The following is a 16,983-nucleotide window of genomic DNA, read 5'->3' on the forward strand; positions in this document are numbered from 1 at the left end:
TGCATTTGTCAGCCTTGTATGATTTGAAAAGAACATTCAGTGAGATAATTCATCTCTGTAGACATGAAGCAGTGTTTTCACGAAAGCTGACAGAATTTATTTACTACCACACTTTAGTTTGCACATTGAATTCTTAGTAGTTTTACTGGCACCACAGCTGCTGCAGTATAGTATTGCTGTGTTGTTGTTGTTTTCTGCACACATGCTAATATTAGTTCTTATATTTGTACTTGCATAAAAACTGCAGGTCAGTGCTGTGTAGTATTTGAGCTGTTTGTTTCTGTGTTGTTTCCTCCTGCCTGCATGGAGCAGTAACACATGAGCTGCTGCCAGCATTGGATGTCTGTCACAAATGGACTATGTCTGTGACTTGTTAATGTTGTGCATGTTGCCCACACCACAATATACACAATCAATTTCCCTCTGAGATAATGAAATGAATTAATGTATCAATCAATGAGAGGCCAACAGAAGGACATGCACGTTTCCACCAGGTATTGATCCTACAGTAACGTGTCTCCCAAGAAACACGAGCAGCCAAATAAGTTTGACACTTTTGTATTTAAGATCATAAAGTCCAACCCTAAAATGTGTTCTGCTTATTGCAGCTTCACTCAGACGATTGAGCTTCACTGTGCAGAATGATGTGCAGAGTTTGACACTAGAAAGCTGTTTTCACACTCATCTGCTGAGAGGAGAAAGTTTCTCTGTGCTCACCTTAAAATCTGACTTTAACACATGGGCGTATGAGCAGGAGCATGTGACACAGGTGGTCACAAAATAGTCTGGAAGCCAATCATAGCTAATCACATGGACTCTACATTGAAGTAGGAGACAACTTGTGTCAAGCAGTCAGACTTCTGAAGTAAAAATGATTTGCATATTCACAGATTCTGGATTTTCAATGAGGAAGAAGTAGCCTAGTAGATCTAAGTGTGTTTTCAACTGGGTGATTTAACTCCCTTTTGAAAAAACAAATCAGACACACGCTATTAATCCAAGCAAAGTTTTCTTCTATGTCTTAAAATATGTCTGGAGGGGATCTTTGAGAATCAAGCAAATGTTTAAAAACAAACGTGGTCACATGCAGCGTACGGTTTTAGATTGGGGGAATGTAACACAGAGAAATAATGCAGTAAATGAGCTGTAAATTTAAATGACACTATTGGCCCTATTTTTATCGCACAGGCAACAACAAGTGTACAGCTTCAGGCCTTAGGCACACAGACTGTGTGGGCATCTCCAAGTGCACCTGTTATTTTGGTCCATGTATGTGCAGCAGCGCAAAGTGCAAACAGGCTGGGTGAAGCTGAATATAGATCAGAGGATGTGGTGATTAATAAAAACACTCTGAGTCAGACATATTACTGGTGTCATAGCTCTGAAACAGCTGAGCCAGTCACAGCTACACATGACAACAGCAGCTCAACTCTTTAAGAGCTCAAGTTGTCTGAATAGTGCAGAGCAGCTCAACGTGAACACACAGATACTAAGACAGGGAAAATAACTTATATTGATTTATAGAAATATGCTGCTTTACTGAAGTTCCTGCTATAACCACAAGAAACGTTATATTATTTATTTCAATTTCAAAGAGTGGTTAATTAAATTATCTTTTTTTATGTTATTAGCATTATTCTGTAATTACTGCATATTTGCTGTAAGTAGTTTGATGTTGTGCCAGAAACCGACATGGTTCTCAGATATCTTTTCTCTGCACCAAGACTATTTTTGACCAAAATACCATAAACTTGCTGTGCACTGCCTCAAATGATTCATCCCACCTGTTTGCACCTCTTCTTCCACCTGTGTACTGTGCACTTTGCTCTGGGCACCAGATTACCTCACTTTAAGATCAGGAGTGTTGCCTGCGCTGGTCATTGCATAGCCACAAACATATGGCTCCATATCTTAAATTAAACATCTGTTTGTCTGTATTTTCCTCGTAGTTGCCTGATCAGTGGGACCCACATGGCAGCCCCCAAGCAAACCTGTCTGGCCCAGTTTTGCCACCTGGCACGCCTTTCCCAAATCAGCCACAGCACCGCACATCTGTGCCCGACTCCACCGAGGGTTTCGATCTTAACAAACCTGATCCTTACGACCTTTATGAGAAGTCGAGGGCTATCTACGAGAGCCGACGTGAGTAATTTAACTTAATTTATGTTGATATAAATTTTACATAATATGATGATTTGAAATGAATGTCTGTATTTGTGTCTCAGGTCCAGAGTATGAGGAGGTGGAGGTGCACCTGCTGAGGGAGAAGACCGGGTTTGGCTTCCGCATCCTGGGGGGAGACGAGGCCGTGCAGGCTGTGAGTCCGGACGCCCGTGACAAGGCTCGTATGGGACGGGCTGGACCACACACATATCTAACCTCATACACACCAACCTCGTCTGACCTGCACCTAACTTCATCTTACTCCGCATCCAGTCACACACGTTTACCAACATACATTCCACACACACACACTTACACACAAGCACTGGGCTTTCTCACACTGTCCTAACTGCTCAGTACCTCCCATACTGAAGTAACGCCTTGCTAACTTGTCCACGTGTAAACCAGCATGCAAACTATGATACAGAAGAATGTGGCAGGAGAATATTAGTGAAGGTGGAAAAATGTTAACATGACCCGAAACTAGTTTGCAGCTTGGATAAAGAAATTACTGAGTGATTCCACTGTGTGTCTGTCTCATCCCCCTCACCTTCATCTATGCTGCTAATATTGATTTTCTTTGAACAGATTGTTATTGGCGCTATAATAGAGAACACTCCTGCTGAGCGCGATGGGCGGCTTCGACCCGGGGATGAGCTCATTTCTGTGGATAAAAATGTGGTTGCTGGGAAACCACACAAATACGTAATAGACTTGATGCACGCAGCTGCTCGCAATGGTCAAGTCAGCTTGACTGTGAGAAGGAGAGTGCAAACGCCTGGTGAGGACATGTTTTGTTTTTTTGTTCTTTTTTGTTTTGTTTGTTTCTTTCGCACTTTACCAGGACTGGAGAACAAGCTGCACTTTTCACTGGCAGCAAATTAAAAAAGGCAGTTTGGACAGGACACACATGTTGACAATCTGTGTGCTGGATCAGTGTGTACTCACCCACACATCTATTATGTGATAGTATATCATGCATACATACAGTGGCAACAGTAGACTACACATAAAAATGGCCACCGTTCTGAACATCCTGCTGTGTTGTTTTGAATGGGAATGTCCGTTCTACTCTAAGGCTTCATAGCATATAGTTGCGACATCACAGCTTCACAGAAATCCTGACAGCTCGTTTAAAGGCACAGTTTCTGAATACAGACTGCAGCATTTCTCTGTTAATTGAGTGGATACATTTACAGTATTAATATAGCACCTAGTCCTGCTTTACATTAAACTGTGACATGTACATCTGACTTTTCACTGTATGGGACCTTCAAAATAAAACACTAATGTCTGATGGTCAGGGTTGCTGATCTGGTAAATTAGGCTGTGTCTGTACGAGCTCCTATTTGTATCCTAGTGCGCACACACCTGACACACCGTCTGTTTATGGGCATGTTTTGTAAAAACCAGACACTAAGTGTTTCTCTGTATTTTCAGTATTAACTCAGTGTGCCACAGACAATGTGTGCACCGGTGCCACTCGCAATCAGCCTGTTATTGTACAAAGACAAACACTGAACCAGATGTGTTCAAGAAGAGCAGTAACACACTATATTTAACGTGTGTGTCACTGATGCTGCAGACTGTGTCTTACCTGTGTAGTAGACCTGTAAATGATCAACTGTGCGCGATACGCGGTGGATACAGAGCAGCCAAAAACGTTGGTATGCGTTGTTGTGTTCTCTGTTGCTGGTTGACATGTAAAACAACATGAGGAAGGAGATGTTCAGTGACCATCTGGTGAGTCGGTTCACACTGCATATTAAGGGGATGATGATCAGTCATTTGATGAATCATTACAAAAATTGAGGAGGGCAAATTTCCATCCTTAATCTATTTTAAAAAAATAACATAATAATTTGCAAAAAAGAAATGCCTAAAAACCCTCCTTGGAAATTAGCATTCGCCAGGCAGCATATCACAGGAAATAATTACAGCTATGTAATATACACTATTTGTATTCATCTGTCAATAATTTTGGACATAAAAAATAATAGAAGACATAGTTTAGCACAGTGCTTGATAACAATGCATCCTTAAAACCCCCATCTGTTACACAATGATTGAGTTAGTCATAAGACACTCACACATTCACACGCACACACACACCAAGAATATTTATTCATAATACATGCAGGCATTCACAAACACTATCATTAACAGGGTGAGAGCATACACTCATTTAATATGGCTTAGAGTTGTCATAAGTCAAGAAGATAACGGAGAAAATGAACACAAATTATGAGAACAAAGTAAAACAAGCAGTAATCATAAATGTGATTACATAATTGATCCATCCTTTGTTTACTCTATAAGTACTGCAGCACAATCAGTTTGTGTGCAGTGCAGTTGCAAGGTCATATACCTACACAAGAGTCCTACCTGTCCAGTGACAAACAGACAAGCAAAAAATTTACTTCGACAGAGAGTTCCTGTGGGAGGTAGAGAAGTGCACTGTAATGTGCAAAACACGCTGCTAAATTTTAGGAATTCCTCCAATGGCTTCATCAGAAGCTGCTTACTCTTAAAACAAGCTTTAAAATGAATCGCCACTGAGAGTAAATTGGTCACATTGTACAGTAACAGAGATGCTGCTTTGACTCATCCTATCTCCTCTCCTGCTTCCTCTCCTCCAGGTGAGCTGTGTCCTGTGAATGGCCGCAGCCCCGGCTCTGTGTCAACACAACACAGCTCTCCACGCAGCGATGCGGCCTCGGCTTCAGGCCCGCCGGCAGTCGCCGTCCCGACTGCCACCTCTCCTCCAGAGGGATCCGCCCTGCAAACCAGTGATGTGGTCATTCACCGCAAGGAGAATGAGGGCTTCGGCTTCGTCATCATCAGCTCCCTGAACAGACCGGAGAATGCCACCGTCATCAGTGAGTTGTTTCTGTCTCGAGCCCTGAAGGTTGTCACTGAACGCAAATGGTGATTTGTAAATCCTGATGACCAAACATCCTGAGGGCAGTGACTAGAGTCCTAGAGTGATTTTTTTATGGGGTTTTGCTACTATTTCAATTTAAAGGGATACTTTAGTGATTTTCAATCAGCTTTGTATCCTAACAATGTGGGTAGTATGTGTAAATGAACTGTGGTTAATTTCCCTCCATCCTACCAACGCCCACATCTTCCTGCTCCAATAAAAAACGAGGCAGCGCTGATCAAATACAAACCAAGATTCTGTTATTGCATTGTCTATTTCACTCCTAAAATGTCTTCAGAAACATATTTTAGTGCACTGTTTGGCTGTGTTATGAGAACTTGTGGACAGAAAGTGAGATGTTGTTATCTGGATTGTAAAAATGGAGGCAGTTCAAATATGAACCAAGATTCTGTTACTGTTTTTTAGCCCAAGATGTTTTCAGAAACATATTTTAGCTTACTGTTTCACTTTAACTAGAGATCATTTGTTACCAGTCGGCAACCAAATTGTTTCCTATGTTGAAACGGACAAGCCTGCATTAGGTCACCCACCAGCGTGAGTGTTTATGGGTGCGGTGTGTTGCAATGCATTCTGGAAGTTGGAGGTTTTCTACCTGCTGAGCAAAAATGAATGCCACAGCCCTTTTTCTCTGTTTTCTGTCATGTAGCACCAATTTCAGAAGTATTTGCATCCTTCCACCGCATAGACAGCCCAGTTTTTTCAAAAGACCAAATTTCCAGCAGTGAAATACTTCTTTAAGTATAATTTACATTTTATTGATTGTTTTAAATTATGTTAAGTGTTTTTTTTTGTTGTTGTTGTTTTTACCACACAATGCTAGCTGTGTTTGTACTGCATGTCCACTCAAGAAACAGGGTCAGAAGTATATTATCCATTATATCTGATTTACTAATAACCACTGGGCTTCATGTTCCTTAACTAATTTGCTTGAGTGGTGTTTTTTAGCCCGTCCAGTATCCTCAGAAGTTTTATTAGCTGGGGTCAAACTGAAATTGACTTGTTTTTTAAGTTTAGCTTTTTTTTGGTTAATTTAGTCTTAATTTCATCTTAATTTCATGCCAAGGTAGTATTAAGAGCATTTAAAAGTCCTACATTTGGCTTTTTTAAACATATGTTTGCACTAACGGCAGCTGGTATCTCTTAACAGATTGTGGGATTCTTGACTCAGCGTGGTCTGATTGCACACTGAGGAGTTTTATATGAATATTTCCTCCTCTAAGTTTCTGCATACACCTGAATATAGAATATGCATACCCCAGAACTGGGTCTGGTATACAGTAGTCATTATAATATCAAACATTAGTTCAGGATGTAACTGTGCATGTTCAACACTCCCTCGGGATTTCTCTGCTTGGGGGTCCAGAAATGTTTCATATTGAAGTGGAAATTTTCAGTTTTCTGTATTTTTCTGTCTGTGTGGAAAGTGTTGATAAAAGCTGAAACTAAAAACCAGTTTTGTTGAGATGTTTTTGTCATAAAATAGTCATAAACACTTTTATAATCGCATTTCTCTTCAGGTTTGAACAATGTAAGTGTTTATGTGCAATGACAGTGCCTCATAAGGAATTTGGAAGTGTAAGTTTAAAAACTGGCTGCGCTGTTTCAAACTGTTTGATCAAAGGCGAGGCTCATGTTGTAATACAACTCTGAATGATATTCCCCCCACTTCAGCATTGAGTTTTATCAGTACCGTTTTGACATCTTTCTTTGAAATTGCCGCTGACAGCCACCTTGTTATTGCCTGTTTCCAGCTGTGCCCCATAAAATAGGACGTATCATCGAGGGCAGCCCTGCGGACCGATGTGGGAAGCTGAAGGTGGGCGACCGGATTCTGGCTGTGAATGGGCAGTCCATCATCAGCATGCCGCACGCAGACATTGTCAAGCTCATTAAAGATGCCGGGCTAACAGTCACACTGCACATCATACCAGAGGAGGGTGAGTGTTTGCGTGTGTGACTGAAAACCAAATTCGCTCTTCAGTTTTTGTGTGGCAGCTTGTTATTTTTCCCGTATAGAAGAAAATTCTCTGAAGTCAGTCTGCCTTGGCGTATATGGATATATTTTATTTTGCTCGGCCAAGGAAATCCTCACACACAAAATGTCTTGTGAAGTAAAAAGGCAGTTTCACATACAGTGAGTCAGAGAGGAGCACAAGGTGAGGGGGAGTGGTGTTCCTCAAATGTTCTGGTTATGGTGACCATGATCTTGACACTTCAGCCAGAACCACAGCCTTGTCTGATGACACTGAGACGTTTTAGTCTTCTTGTTTTAAGCAGTATAACAAGGCTAAAGGTTGCAGGCCCATTCAGGTTACACAGCAGATAATTCAGTAGATTTCTCAAATGTATTTCAGATGAATCCAGTATTGCAGTCTTGTGCGTCATGAGCATGTTTCCCTTGTCAGTCAGTTCTAAATCCCTTCTACTCAGAGTGAAGCAATATTACACAAAGGGTGTGCTCTACTGGTGCAAGTGCCTCAGTTCTGCGGCATCACCGTTGCCCCAGTCATGACGGTAAAGCTCACCCTCTCGTGTAATGCTGCGATTATACAACAGTCACCAACGGAATGAGAGATATGATTAAAATGTATTCATACTGTGGGACCATTCGCTCTCATATTAAAACACTTTTTTTGCTGGTGTTATCTCTGTTTCCATGGAAACACATGGGGTTTGTCTAATCAGTTATATCAGTAGACTCCTATGTAATTAAAGCAAGTTTATTACTCCAGCAAGTAGACTGACTCTTAGTAACGACCTAGCAACAGAGATGATCTCTAGTCCCTGTTGAGTCAGCCAGCCGACTTGAGCTAACATTAATGCTTTATAGAGATAAATACCACACACATAAACACACAACTGCCTAGCTAGCTCAGTCTTGTTGTAACTAAGATATCTGCTGCAAAAACATTAATTTTCCATGGTCAGAATTAGCTACTAATTAAGCAAACTATGCACATAGGGTAACTTTAGGTTAGCGCCATGTCATCAACTCATCATCGAGTCACCGGCACAGCTCACGTGAGCCAAACATTTCCCATAACAGTTCAGAGCGTTGTCAATTCCAACAGTTAAGTTTTATTGCAAAAAGATAAATCTTATCATTTCCAAAACTCACAACATGTTTCCATCTTATAAAATATTCAGTTTCGAACCGCATTTGTTGGCATGTAGCTTTAAAAAACATTTTCTCAGCAGTCACAAAACTGTTTGCTCTCCAGCTTGCAGCAATTGATTTAAATCAAAATTAACAACATAATGATCCACTTTGTATCAATGTTGAAGCCGTATGGTTTTTGATTCAGCTCTGAAAGTTTCAACGTTGCCATGGAAATGGCAGAGTAATATTTTAAGTGATGAGGAAGGTCTGCATTCCAGCTGGTTTGATCTCATTCAAAATGTCTCATTGACAAATCAGATCGCTCGGTCGGATGTACTTGTTGTATAATTTGACATCTTTCACACAGGTGAAAACTTGTCTCCCCTTCTGTCCATCACAGGTTCCCATTCTGGCCCCAGCTCAGAGAAGCAGAGCCCCATGACCCAGAAACACAGCCCCCAGACTCAACCCAGCCCTGTAGCCCAGCCCAGCCAAGGAGGCACCCAGCCCAGCCAAACCACCACTCAGACAGGTCAAACACCTGCCCAGCCTGGCCAGACACCAGCCCAGACGAGCCAAACAGTGACTGGCCCACCTGCACCAGCAACCTCCCAGCCTGCACCAGCTGGAACCCAGCAGAGCCCAGTCACCCAGCCCACTGGCCCCCCTCCACAGCTCTACCTCCACGACGGCAGGTAAGACGGCGCTAAGAGGGATGTTCTTGTTTGTACTCAGCAGGAGCGTTTTGTAAAATCCCTAAGCGTAGTGTGTCTTGCTGACTGGAAGAAGACGGAGCAAGGAGTTTTCAAAGGCGACAGATATCAGAAGGTGTCTTCAGATGAGTGCGTGCCATCCCCTACTTGCATGCCAGTGAGTTCAAGAGAACACCTGTGTCTGCAGACAACTTTTGTCCCAGTCAGACTCTCAGTCTCATGCTGGTTTCTACTTTGTTGCGTAACACCACTTAGCTCTTACAGTGTCAGTGAATAATTTACTGAAAGGTATCTCCTCTATAATGCAGGAACCCAGCGATCAGGCCCTCTTCCACGTCAAAACTATGGAAGTATGCGTGCGTGCGTGCATGGATGGGTGTGTGCATGTGAGTCTCAGATCAAGAGGAGCACTCCCGGAGCTGTGGATTTATGCCCATCTTACAAGTGGGAGCTTGATAAAAGTTTAAAACAGAGAGTGATATTTCCATCCTTTTTGTGCTGCACACACTTCGTAATCCTTATTCATCAAACTGGACTCAAATGTTACTCTACATAAATCTACACTGCAGGGCTGGGCGATATGTCCTTAAAATAGTATAATGATATTTCAAAGTATTTTTGTATTAATTATATTTTTGATGATTTGACAAAATACTACAAAATATTTTATTATTAATTTCAAGAACACATAATTGCAAGAAAATAAGTTTTATAGTTTTATATGACTGCGTAAACTTAGTTATTTTTAAAATCTTTTTACTGAGCCTTTCAAACATATTCATACATTCATCATAACAACATATAACACTACTCAGCAGGGTATACGAAGCTCCGTACAAAAATAGACATACATACAAATACAGTTACAGAATAAAGCAGACACTCTGGGGTCAGGAGAACCCAAACTTAATGTTTGGGTTTAAAATTATGTTCAAAATAAGAGAGGAAAGGCTTCCAGACCTTAAAAAATTTTGTGCAGAGTGCCTGATGGAGTATCTGAGTTTTTCAAGCTTGAGATGTGCCATAACACTTTCCACCCATTTACTGTGAGATGGTGGTTTGGTGGATTTCCAGTGAATTAACACTAAACATCGTGCCAATAATGACAGAAAAGCATCACCCTGTGCACCTCTAAGTGCAGACACTCCCAAGCATTACTCCAAATAATGCAATTCCTGGATCTGGACATATCTCCTTTCTACAAATGGTAGAGAATGTTTCAAAGATGGCCGACCAGTATAGTACAAGACTTGGGCAGCTCCAAAATTAATGGAACAGAGTGGCTTCATCCTGATGACAGCGAGGACAGGTCTTATCTAATCCTGGGAACATCTTTGCTTGTCTGCTTCTACTGAAGTGTAATCTGCGTAAACGTAACGCAGACATATAAAACTACACATTCTTTTTACCCTTTCTTCTCTTTTGGAAAAATCCCAAAAATTGAATTGTTTTTTTCCACCTGGACCTGAAGCTGTGATGCTATAATGATATTACTTCTCCTCTACTCTTCCTGCTGTTAACTCAGCACTGGGATCAGACACAGACTTTTGATAGGCTGTGATATTATGAAGAATATCGCACATTCACAGGTACTGAGCCTTTTTGTGAAGCTTGACGTAGGCTTACATTAAAACAGGCTTATGACTAAGTGACCTGGCGATGTCATTTCTTGCGTGCACATGGGGAGAGAGGGAAAGATCAAAGCCGTGATGCTGCCAGAGGAGCCACTAACTTTCTCTGAGCAGCTTGTCACTAAAAGGGTCTGAAAAGTTCGGGCTGTAGTCTCGGATGTCCACACTACTGAAGCCACTCCCCGTTTTGAACTTAACTCCTGCTTGGTGGGGCTAATGGCAGCCATGCTTGCTGTTGCTGTAAGTAATGGTATGACATCATCATGTCAACAAGTCAGAATATTGCCATTATCATATTTTTTTTATCATATTAAAAATAATATTGGTATCATCATGAACTATATGATATGGCACACCCATACTACACAGGTAGGGAAACTGTCCACTTTCACAAGAGAAGACACACGTGGACATGTGAGGACATCTCCGTCTTTAAAGCTTCTTCAAACCAACGCTCTCCCCATCACAGCACAAACTGCTCGTTTATTATGTTGCCTTCTCTCTCCGAACAGGTCAGAGGTAAAAGCCAGACAGGACGTCAAACCTGACTTCCGCCATCCTCCATTCACTGATTACAGGCAACCTCCGGTAGACTATCGTCACCCACCAGTTACTGATTACCGGCAGCCGCCGACGCTGGACTACAGACACCCACCCGGTCTGCTGGACTTCAGACAGCACCCTGCAGCTGCACAGTTCCCTCTGGGGTTGCCTCCGGACTTCAGACCACAGGTACGGATAGACCAAGAACCATCTGCTCACTTTAACACTGTGCTGACACGGCACACAGTCATGCCCCCACACTGTGGAGAGGCTGTTGGTAATCTTTGTTTTCAACATAATGGTCATACACTGTTATTTGCGGTGGGTTTGTTGCAAGTCGCCTATTTTTTTTCTGCAGGACTATGATTACTTCACAGTGGAGCTGGAGAAAAGTGCAAAGGGTTTTGGCTTCAGCATCCGCGGCGGCAGAGAGTACAAGATGGACCTATTTGTGCTGCGCCTTGCTGAAGATGGTCCTGCCATACGTAACGGAAGGATGAGGGTGAGATGACCAAGTTGAAAAAGCTTTTTGGGAGATGATTGGGATGCTGCCAGTGAAAAATGTTGTTTTGTTGGAGAAATTAATCCAGTCACAGACGTGCGGCGAGAAGCAGCAAAATCTTGGCATCCATTTAAAAACAAGCATGTTGCGTGATATATTTATTTCACAGAATTTAAAGATGGTGTTAAAATTAATAAAGCACAGACTGTCGCCTTTTCAGAGACGACAACACTGCTGTTTTTTGTCTGCAACATGCTTATTTTCTATCACTCCTGTTAATTTAAATCTTACTTTTCTGTCTGCTCTGTAGTTTTCATGGAATAGCTTAAAGGTTAGGGGAAGAGGGGAAGTGAGTAAGTATAAGTGCATGTGAACTCACTGACTGAGAAGCCCTCTGCTCACCCTGAACATTTCCTGTTGAGGTGCACTTGAACAAGGCACTTAATGGCACTTATTCCCCAGTCGCTCCAGTTGAGCTCCCACCAGCAGACGACGGTGGATGTGTAGAAGAGTCAACTTTCCATGGATAAACAGAAGCTGACACAAATCGACCCTATCCTCTGTGTGTTTCCTCCAGGTAGGGGATCAGATCATAGAGATAAACGGGGACAGCACTCGGGACATGACTCACGCCCGCGCCATTGAACTCATCAAGGCGGGAGGCAGGCGGGTCAGGCTGCTGCTAAAGCGAGGCACAGGACAGGTGCCAGAATATGGTGGGTTTTCCCGGCACAAAGTCTCTTAACGACCAACTCTCCTTAATCTCTGACTTGATCTCTTTCTCATTTTCATACTTGAGATTCATTGTTTGAGGTTCAACATCACTGTTTTTCAACCAGAATGGCTTTTTCTTGCAAATGCTATATGTTTTACTCAAGAACATATTAACATGCATTAATATCTCTCTGCATTTTACTCCTCGCTCCACAGTCTTCTTTACTCTCGTCTGAAATTACACTTGTCTTTATGTGTTCAATTATTTTGATCAGACAGTAGAATAACAGCCTTCGTGTGTTGTAACCCCTCTGCTTTAAGTCTAATGATTGGTATAGGCTTTTACTTGCCTTCCCTCAGGAATGGTACCTTCCAACCTCTCCATGTGCATGAAAGGTGACACACTAAGCTCCCCCTATTTCTTCCTAATGGGCCACTCTAAAGACACGGTTTGTAATAAAAAACTGCATGTCTCTCTCTCTCCATACTGATTAATCTGTGTGCACTGTAGCTGTGCTCTCGGCATGCATTCGTGTATGCATGATCGTGAGTTTATGCATGGGAAAATAGCTGCCGTGTGTGTGTGGGTGCTTCTGCGTGTTGTAGTAAGAGAGCAATATGGTTTGAAGTGACCCTCCAGATGAAATTGTATCATCCTGAAGAGGGCTGTGAAGTAGACTGTGTGAAATCAATCTGCTCAGGATCAGTCTGTCACACAACTACAAATATGGTAATTGTTTTCAGGCACTAAATGAATCCTGTCACACACGTCTGTTTTTGTAGAAGTCGTGTAGATTAGCCTGGACATGTAGAGGCCTACGTGGTCCGGTGTGTGTGCTGCTCACACACATTTGCATGCAAGTTTGCCTGATGATACATTAGGATGTGGTGATTAGTTGTATTATTGTGTACATCTGTCTCTTTCTCTCTGCTCGTTTCCTCTCCTCTTTCTCTCTGTGTGCATGTGCATGCTGCTCTGTGCCACTCTGCTTTTATCTCAGTCCACCTGAGCGTGTTTTCTTCTCCCCTGACAGACTGTGCCGGCCCCTGGGATTCCTTTTCTACAGCCCACTCTGCCCTGCAGGAAGTGACCCTCGAACCCTACCCGAATCCATTGCTCTCATCCCATCCAGCCTCAGCCCCAGACTCCCCTCATCAGCTCCCTCTAGAGGCCACAGTATGCATGGCAGACAAAGCTCCACAGCTGACAGACCACAGCTCCATTAGAGGGGCTACAGGTGGCAGGTCCACCCAGCAGAAGTGCATCATCAGGGGGCAGGGAACCCCTCAGGGGTCTGGAGAGGTGGACTGTGGACCAGGCGACAGACAGCCTCGGGCTTTGCCTCCCAAAGCTGTCCTGGTGGGGAGGTCCGTTGAAAGAAGAGAGAGGCAGAGGGAGACTTGCTCCCCCTGCTGTGAGAGAAAGGGCCTGCACACTCAGGCGATGAGCACTGTCTGGCCCTGGGACCCATATGTGAGTGTGAATTTGAATGGAGCCTCTCTAGGCAGTGGAGATGGACATGTCAGCCTCCAGGAGAGGCTGGTGTCCAGAGGTCTGTTCCCCAGAGAGGATGATAGGGCCAGCGGCCACGGTGGGCTCTGCTGCCCCTCTAAAACCATGGAAGAGCCTCCTGTGAGGAGCGCAGCAGCCTCCCCTGGGCCCTGGAACATCCCTGGGTCTGACAAACTGCCTGGCACCCTGAGGTCCTGGACCTCCACAGTCAGCAGGTAGAACGGATCTCGCTGGTTTGGACCGGATCACACTGTCTGGCTCCTCATTCAGTTCACCATCGGATGTGTGAGAAAAGCAGTAAATCTCCCTCACCCTCTCTTTCTGTCCTGTTTTCTTCTCCATCTACTTCTAAGATCATTTTTTATGTTTCATTTGTTCTTACGAGATAATTATTACACCGACCACCTTAAAAAACAGAGGAACTTTCACAGCTATTGTAACATACAGTGTAAAACTGATGGATACAACTCCATAAGTAGGCGTTTTGGACCCTCAGAAGCGACAGTTAATGTTCTGATCACAGATGGAGCAACGATGTCTGATTCTGAGTGGAGCTGTGCTTTCGACGCGTACCTTTAAACTGCTCGACCGTATCTGGCTCAGATTGGTTTGTGCAACGTAACCTCAGATGGAACAAGGTTCCTCGCAGGAGAGAGACATATGTACTTCCAAGAGATTTACTTTTGCTCCATTTTCTCCGTGCAGCGGGAAGAGTGAGACAACAAATCTGTCAGAGGGAGGCAGTGACTCTGACGCTCCTGGAGGACATGGCACTGAAACAAGTGACAGCCCGGCGAACCCGACATATGTTAGATCTCACATGCCTACCAATATATCATATACTGTAAATGTAAAGATGTGAAAAATATGTACATTTGGTAATCTCAAAAACATACCTGTTGGTGTTTTTGAGGCAGTGTTGTAGTTAGATACATTGTAAAGAAAAGAAAAAAAAAAACACCAGGACAGTATTTTAGGATCACTATTTCCATGGGCTCGTCTATTACTACATATCAAAGACTGTGCAAGTCACCAAACCCAGGCCGCTGAGGGAGGCAGCGGTCGTGTGCATGGATAAAAACCACCATGTTCTTATACAGGGACTCACATGTCTTTTAGAGGTAGAACATAGAGAGGCTATCCTCTGTGGAGATGACCAGTTGGTACTCGTGTGAGACAAAAAGAAAATCCTTTTTTTCATCAAATTGAACTTTTGAGTGACTGAAAACAGTCGGCTTAGTAAGAACTCATAATACTGTTCTGAGTTATGTACACAACTTGATCACAAGTCAACCATGCAGTCATTGTGCAGAATTATAAGCCGTGTTGTATTCATTTAATGCTCAACGGAAGAATTTTGTCCAGTCTATATTTCCCATTTCTATGCCTTTTACTGTGCTAAGTGTACCACATCACTGTGGGAGAGGGGCATCGGTGTGGGGAAGAGGAGGCCGATGGTTATGAGGTGGGGCGGAGTGCCTTAACTCAAACTAATGCAGAGCTGTTGCCGTGATTTGTTTTGGGAACTGAATGCAAAACAGATGTTAATGACCATGCACACATATCAGCAAACTGTTGAGTTGTGGAGCCTGTTTTCTTCGGACTTAACACCAAGCAGTATATATACAGTTATCTTGATGCACTCTTATCAATGTCAATGATTGCCCTTGTCCCCTAGTGCTTAAAAAGGGGGGATACAATGTAGCCTGTAGCATTACATCCTCTTCTAAGAGTCATCTGGGAGAGCGGAGCTGTGAACGTTTATCCAGACAGGGTCGTTATCACAGTGGGCCGTGGTTTCTGTCGCTTCAGATGAGTCTCATTTCAGCTTTATTTGTCTGTTCTGTAAAGAAAACGAGTTTGTATTGTCACAGGCAGAACTATTGCTCGCTGAATCTGTACCCAAAATGATCCGCGGAACACAAATTCATTTAGACGTGTGTTTGATCACGGGGTTTTGATACCGGCAGAGTCGAGGCATGCTGCTATTAAACTGAGAGATGAAGTCACTATCCTCCTGCATTTCTCCATTTTGATATCATCCATCTCCCTCTACAAGATGTTTGCTCTCATTGAAAAAATAATCACTAGAGCTTTTAAGTACCAGAGGATCAGACGAGTTTAAAAAAAAGAATCACATTGCATTGTGACAATTTGACTGAATGCAGCACGATGGCACATCCAAGCTGTGCATATGTAAACTGGTACAGGCCTACTGGTTAACTGCTTTTTGCAAGACAATGCACCTGCAGACTGGGACACGAGTACGACCTCGTGCATAAAGCTTCACCAAGACTGATTTTAACCCGCAGTGGTTTCTGGGTATAAACACGTGGTCTGGATGTTTCTGAGCCGACTCGAGAAGTTGACTGTGGTTCATGTGATAAACCGGTGACCATGTTAGCGAGGAGCATGACAACATGCCGTTAGGCTGTAGAAATGTGTTTACTGTATGTACAAATGTCACAGTTCAGAAAAGGTGAAAGAATAATGTCATCCAGCCCTCTGTCTCCGTCCAGGCCGTCCCCCTGCCTGCTGTGAGTGATTTTGTATACAAAAACAAAAAACCTGCTTTATTGGAACCTGTGAAGGATGGCACGTTCATAAATCCCCATTGAGATCAAGTATAACTGTGTAGTGTTAATTGTGTATTATTCACCTTGTACAGCTGTATTCCTACAAATATGGTTTACTGTATCATTGATACTGTAGTTTCAAAGACGTGAACTATTTTTATGAAATGCGACAGTACTGATATATTACATTTTGCTAAAAAACAAAAAACTTGTTTACTGAAAGATATTCTGAAATACTGTCAAATAAACTCTTGACATGGTGTAAAATATTTTTTTGTAGAGATTGTTTTACTTATAGCCACAACAGTGAGACCAGAGCTATCATTGGATTTATCAGCAACAATTAATTGTTAAGAGTTGTTTATAAAAGCAAAAACAGTAAATATTTTTCAGGTTCCAGCTTCTTAAATGTGAGGTTTTTTTGCTGCTTTTCTGTGTTTTATATATCTCTTAATCAAATATTTTGGACAGGGTTTCTACAACTAAGGGACATTTTAAGACTTTTTAATGCAACATAGAATTAAAACTGATTGATGAATCAATTACTTAGGGTTAGGGAAAATCTTGCTCTTTATCACGACGTA

The 16,983-nt window shown here is 42.7% G+C and overlaps 1 protein-coding gene across 7 annotated transcripts in view; it reads left to right on the forward strand.

Annotated features, from left to right (window-relative positions):
* LOC126407646 (membrane-associated guanylate kinase, WW and PDZ domain-containing protein 2-like) overlaps positions 1-16,815 on the forward strand; it is a 107,126-nt gene extending 90,311 nt beyond the window's left edge. For 3 of the 7 annotated variants that reach the window (XM_050072727.1, XM_050072729.1, XM_050072731.1), the window contains 10 exons: positions 1,950-2,142; positions 2,226-2,341; positions 2,752-2,944; positions 4,803-5,042; positions 6,859-7,044; positions 8,608-8,902; positions 11,064-11,283; positions 11,453-11,596; positions 12,174-12,312; positions 13,345-16,815. In XM_050072727.1, coding sequence (XP_049928684.1) covers positions 1,950-2,142; positions 2,226-2,341; positions 2,752-2,944; positions 4,803-5,042; positions 6,859-7,044; positions 8,608-8,902; positions 11,064-11,283; positions 11,453-11,596; positions 12,174-12,312; positions 13,345-14,042 — 2,424 coding nt within the window. In that variant the 3' untranslated portion in view covers positions 14,043-16,815. Of the gene's footprint in view, positions 1-1,949; positions 2,143-2,225; positions 2,342-2,751; positions 2,945-4,802; positions 5,043-6,858; positions 7,045-8,607; positions 8,903-11,063; positions 11,284-11,452; positions 11,597-12,173; positions 12,313-12,648; positions 12,760-13,344 lie in introns of all 7 variants that reach the window. The other 4 variants (XM_050072732.1, XM_050072734.1, XM_050072733.1 and 1 more) reach the window with 4 other exon arrangements.
* The last annotated feature ends 168 nt before the right edge of the window (positions 16,816-16,983 follow it).

Source organism: Epinephelus moara, chromosome 20, assembly GCF_006386435.1.
Source record: "Epinephelus moara isolate mb chromosome 20, YSFRI_EMoa_1.0, whole genome shotgun sequence".
NCBI classification, from domain to species: domain Eukaryota; kingdom Metazoa; phylum Chordata; class Actinopteri; order Perciformes; family Serranidae; genus Epinephelus; species Epinephelus moara.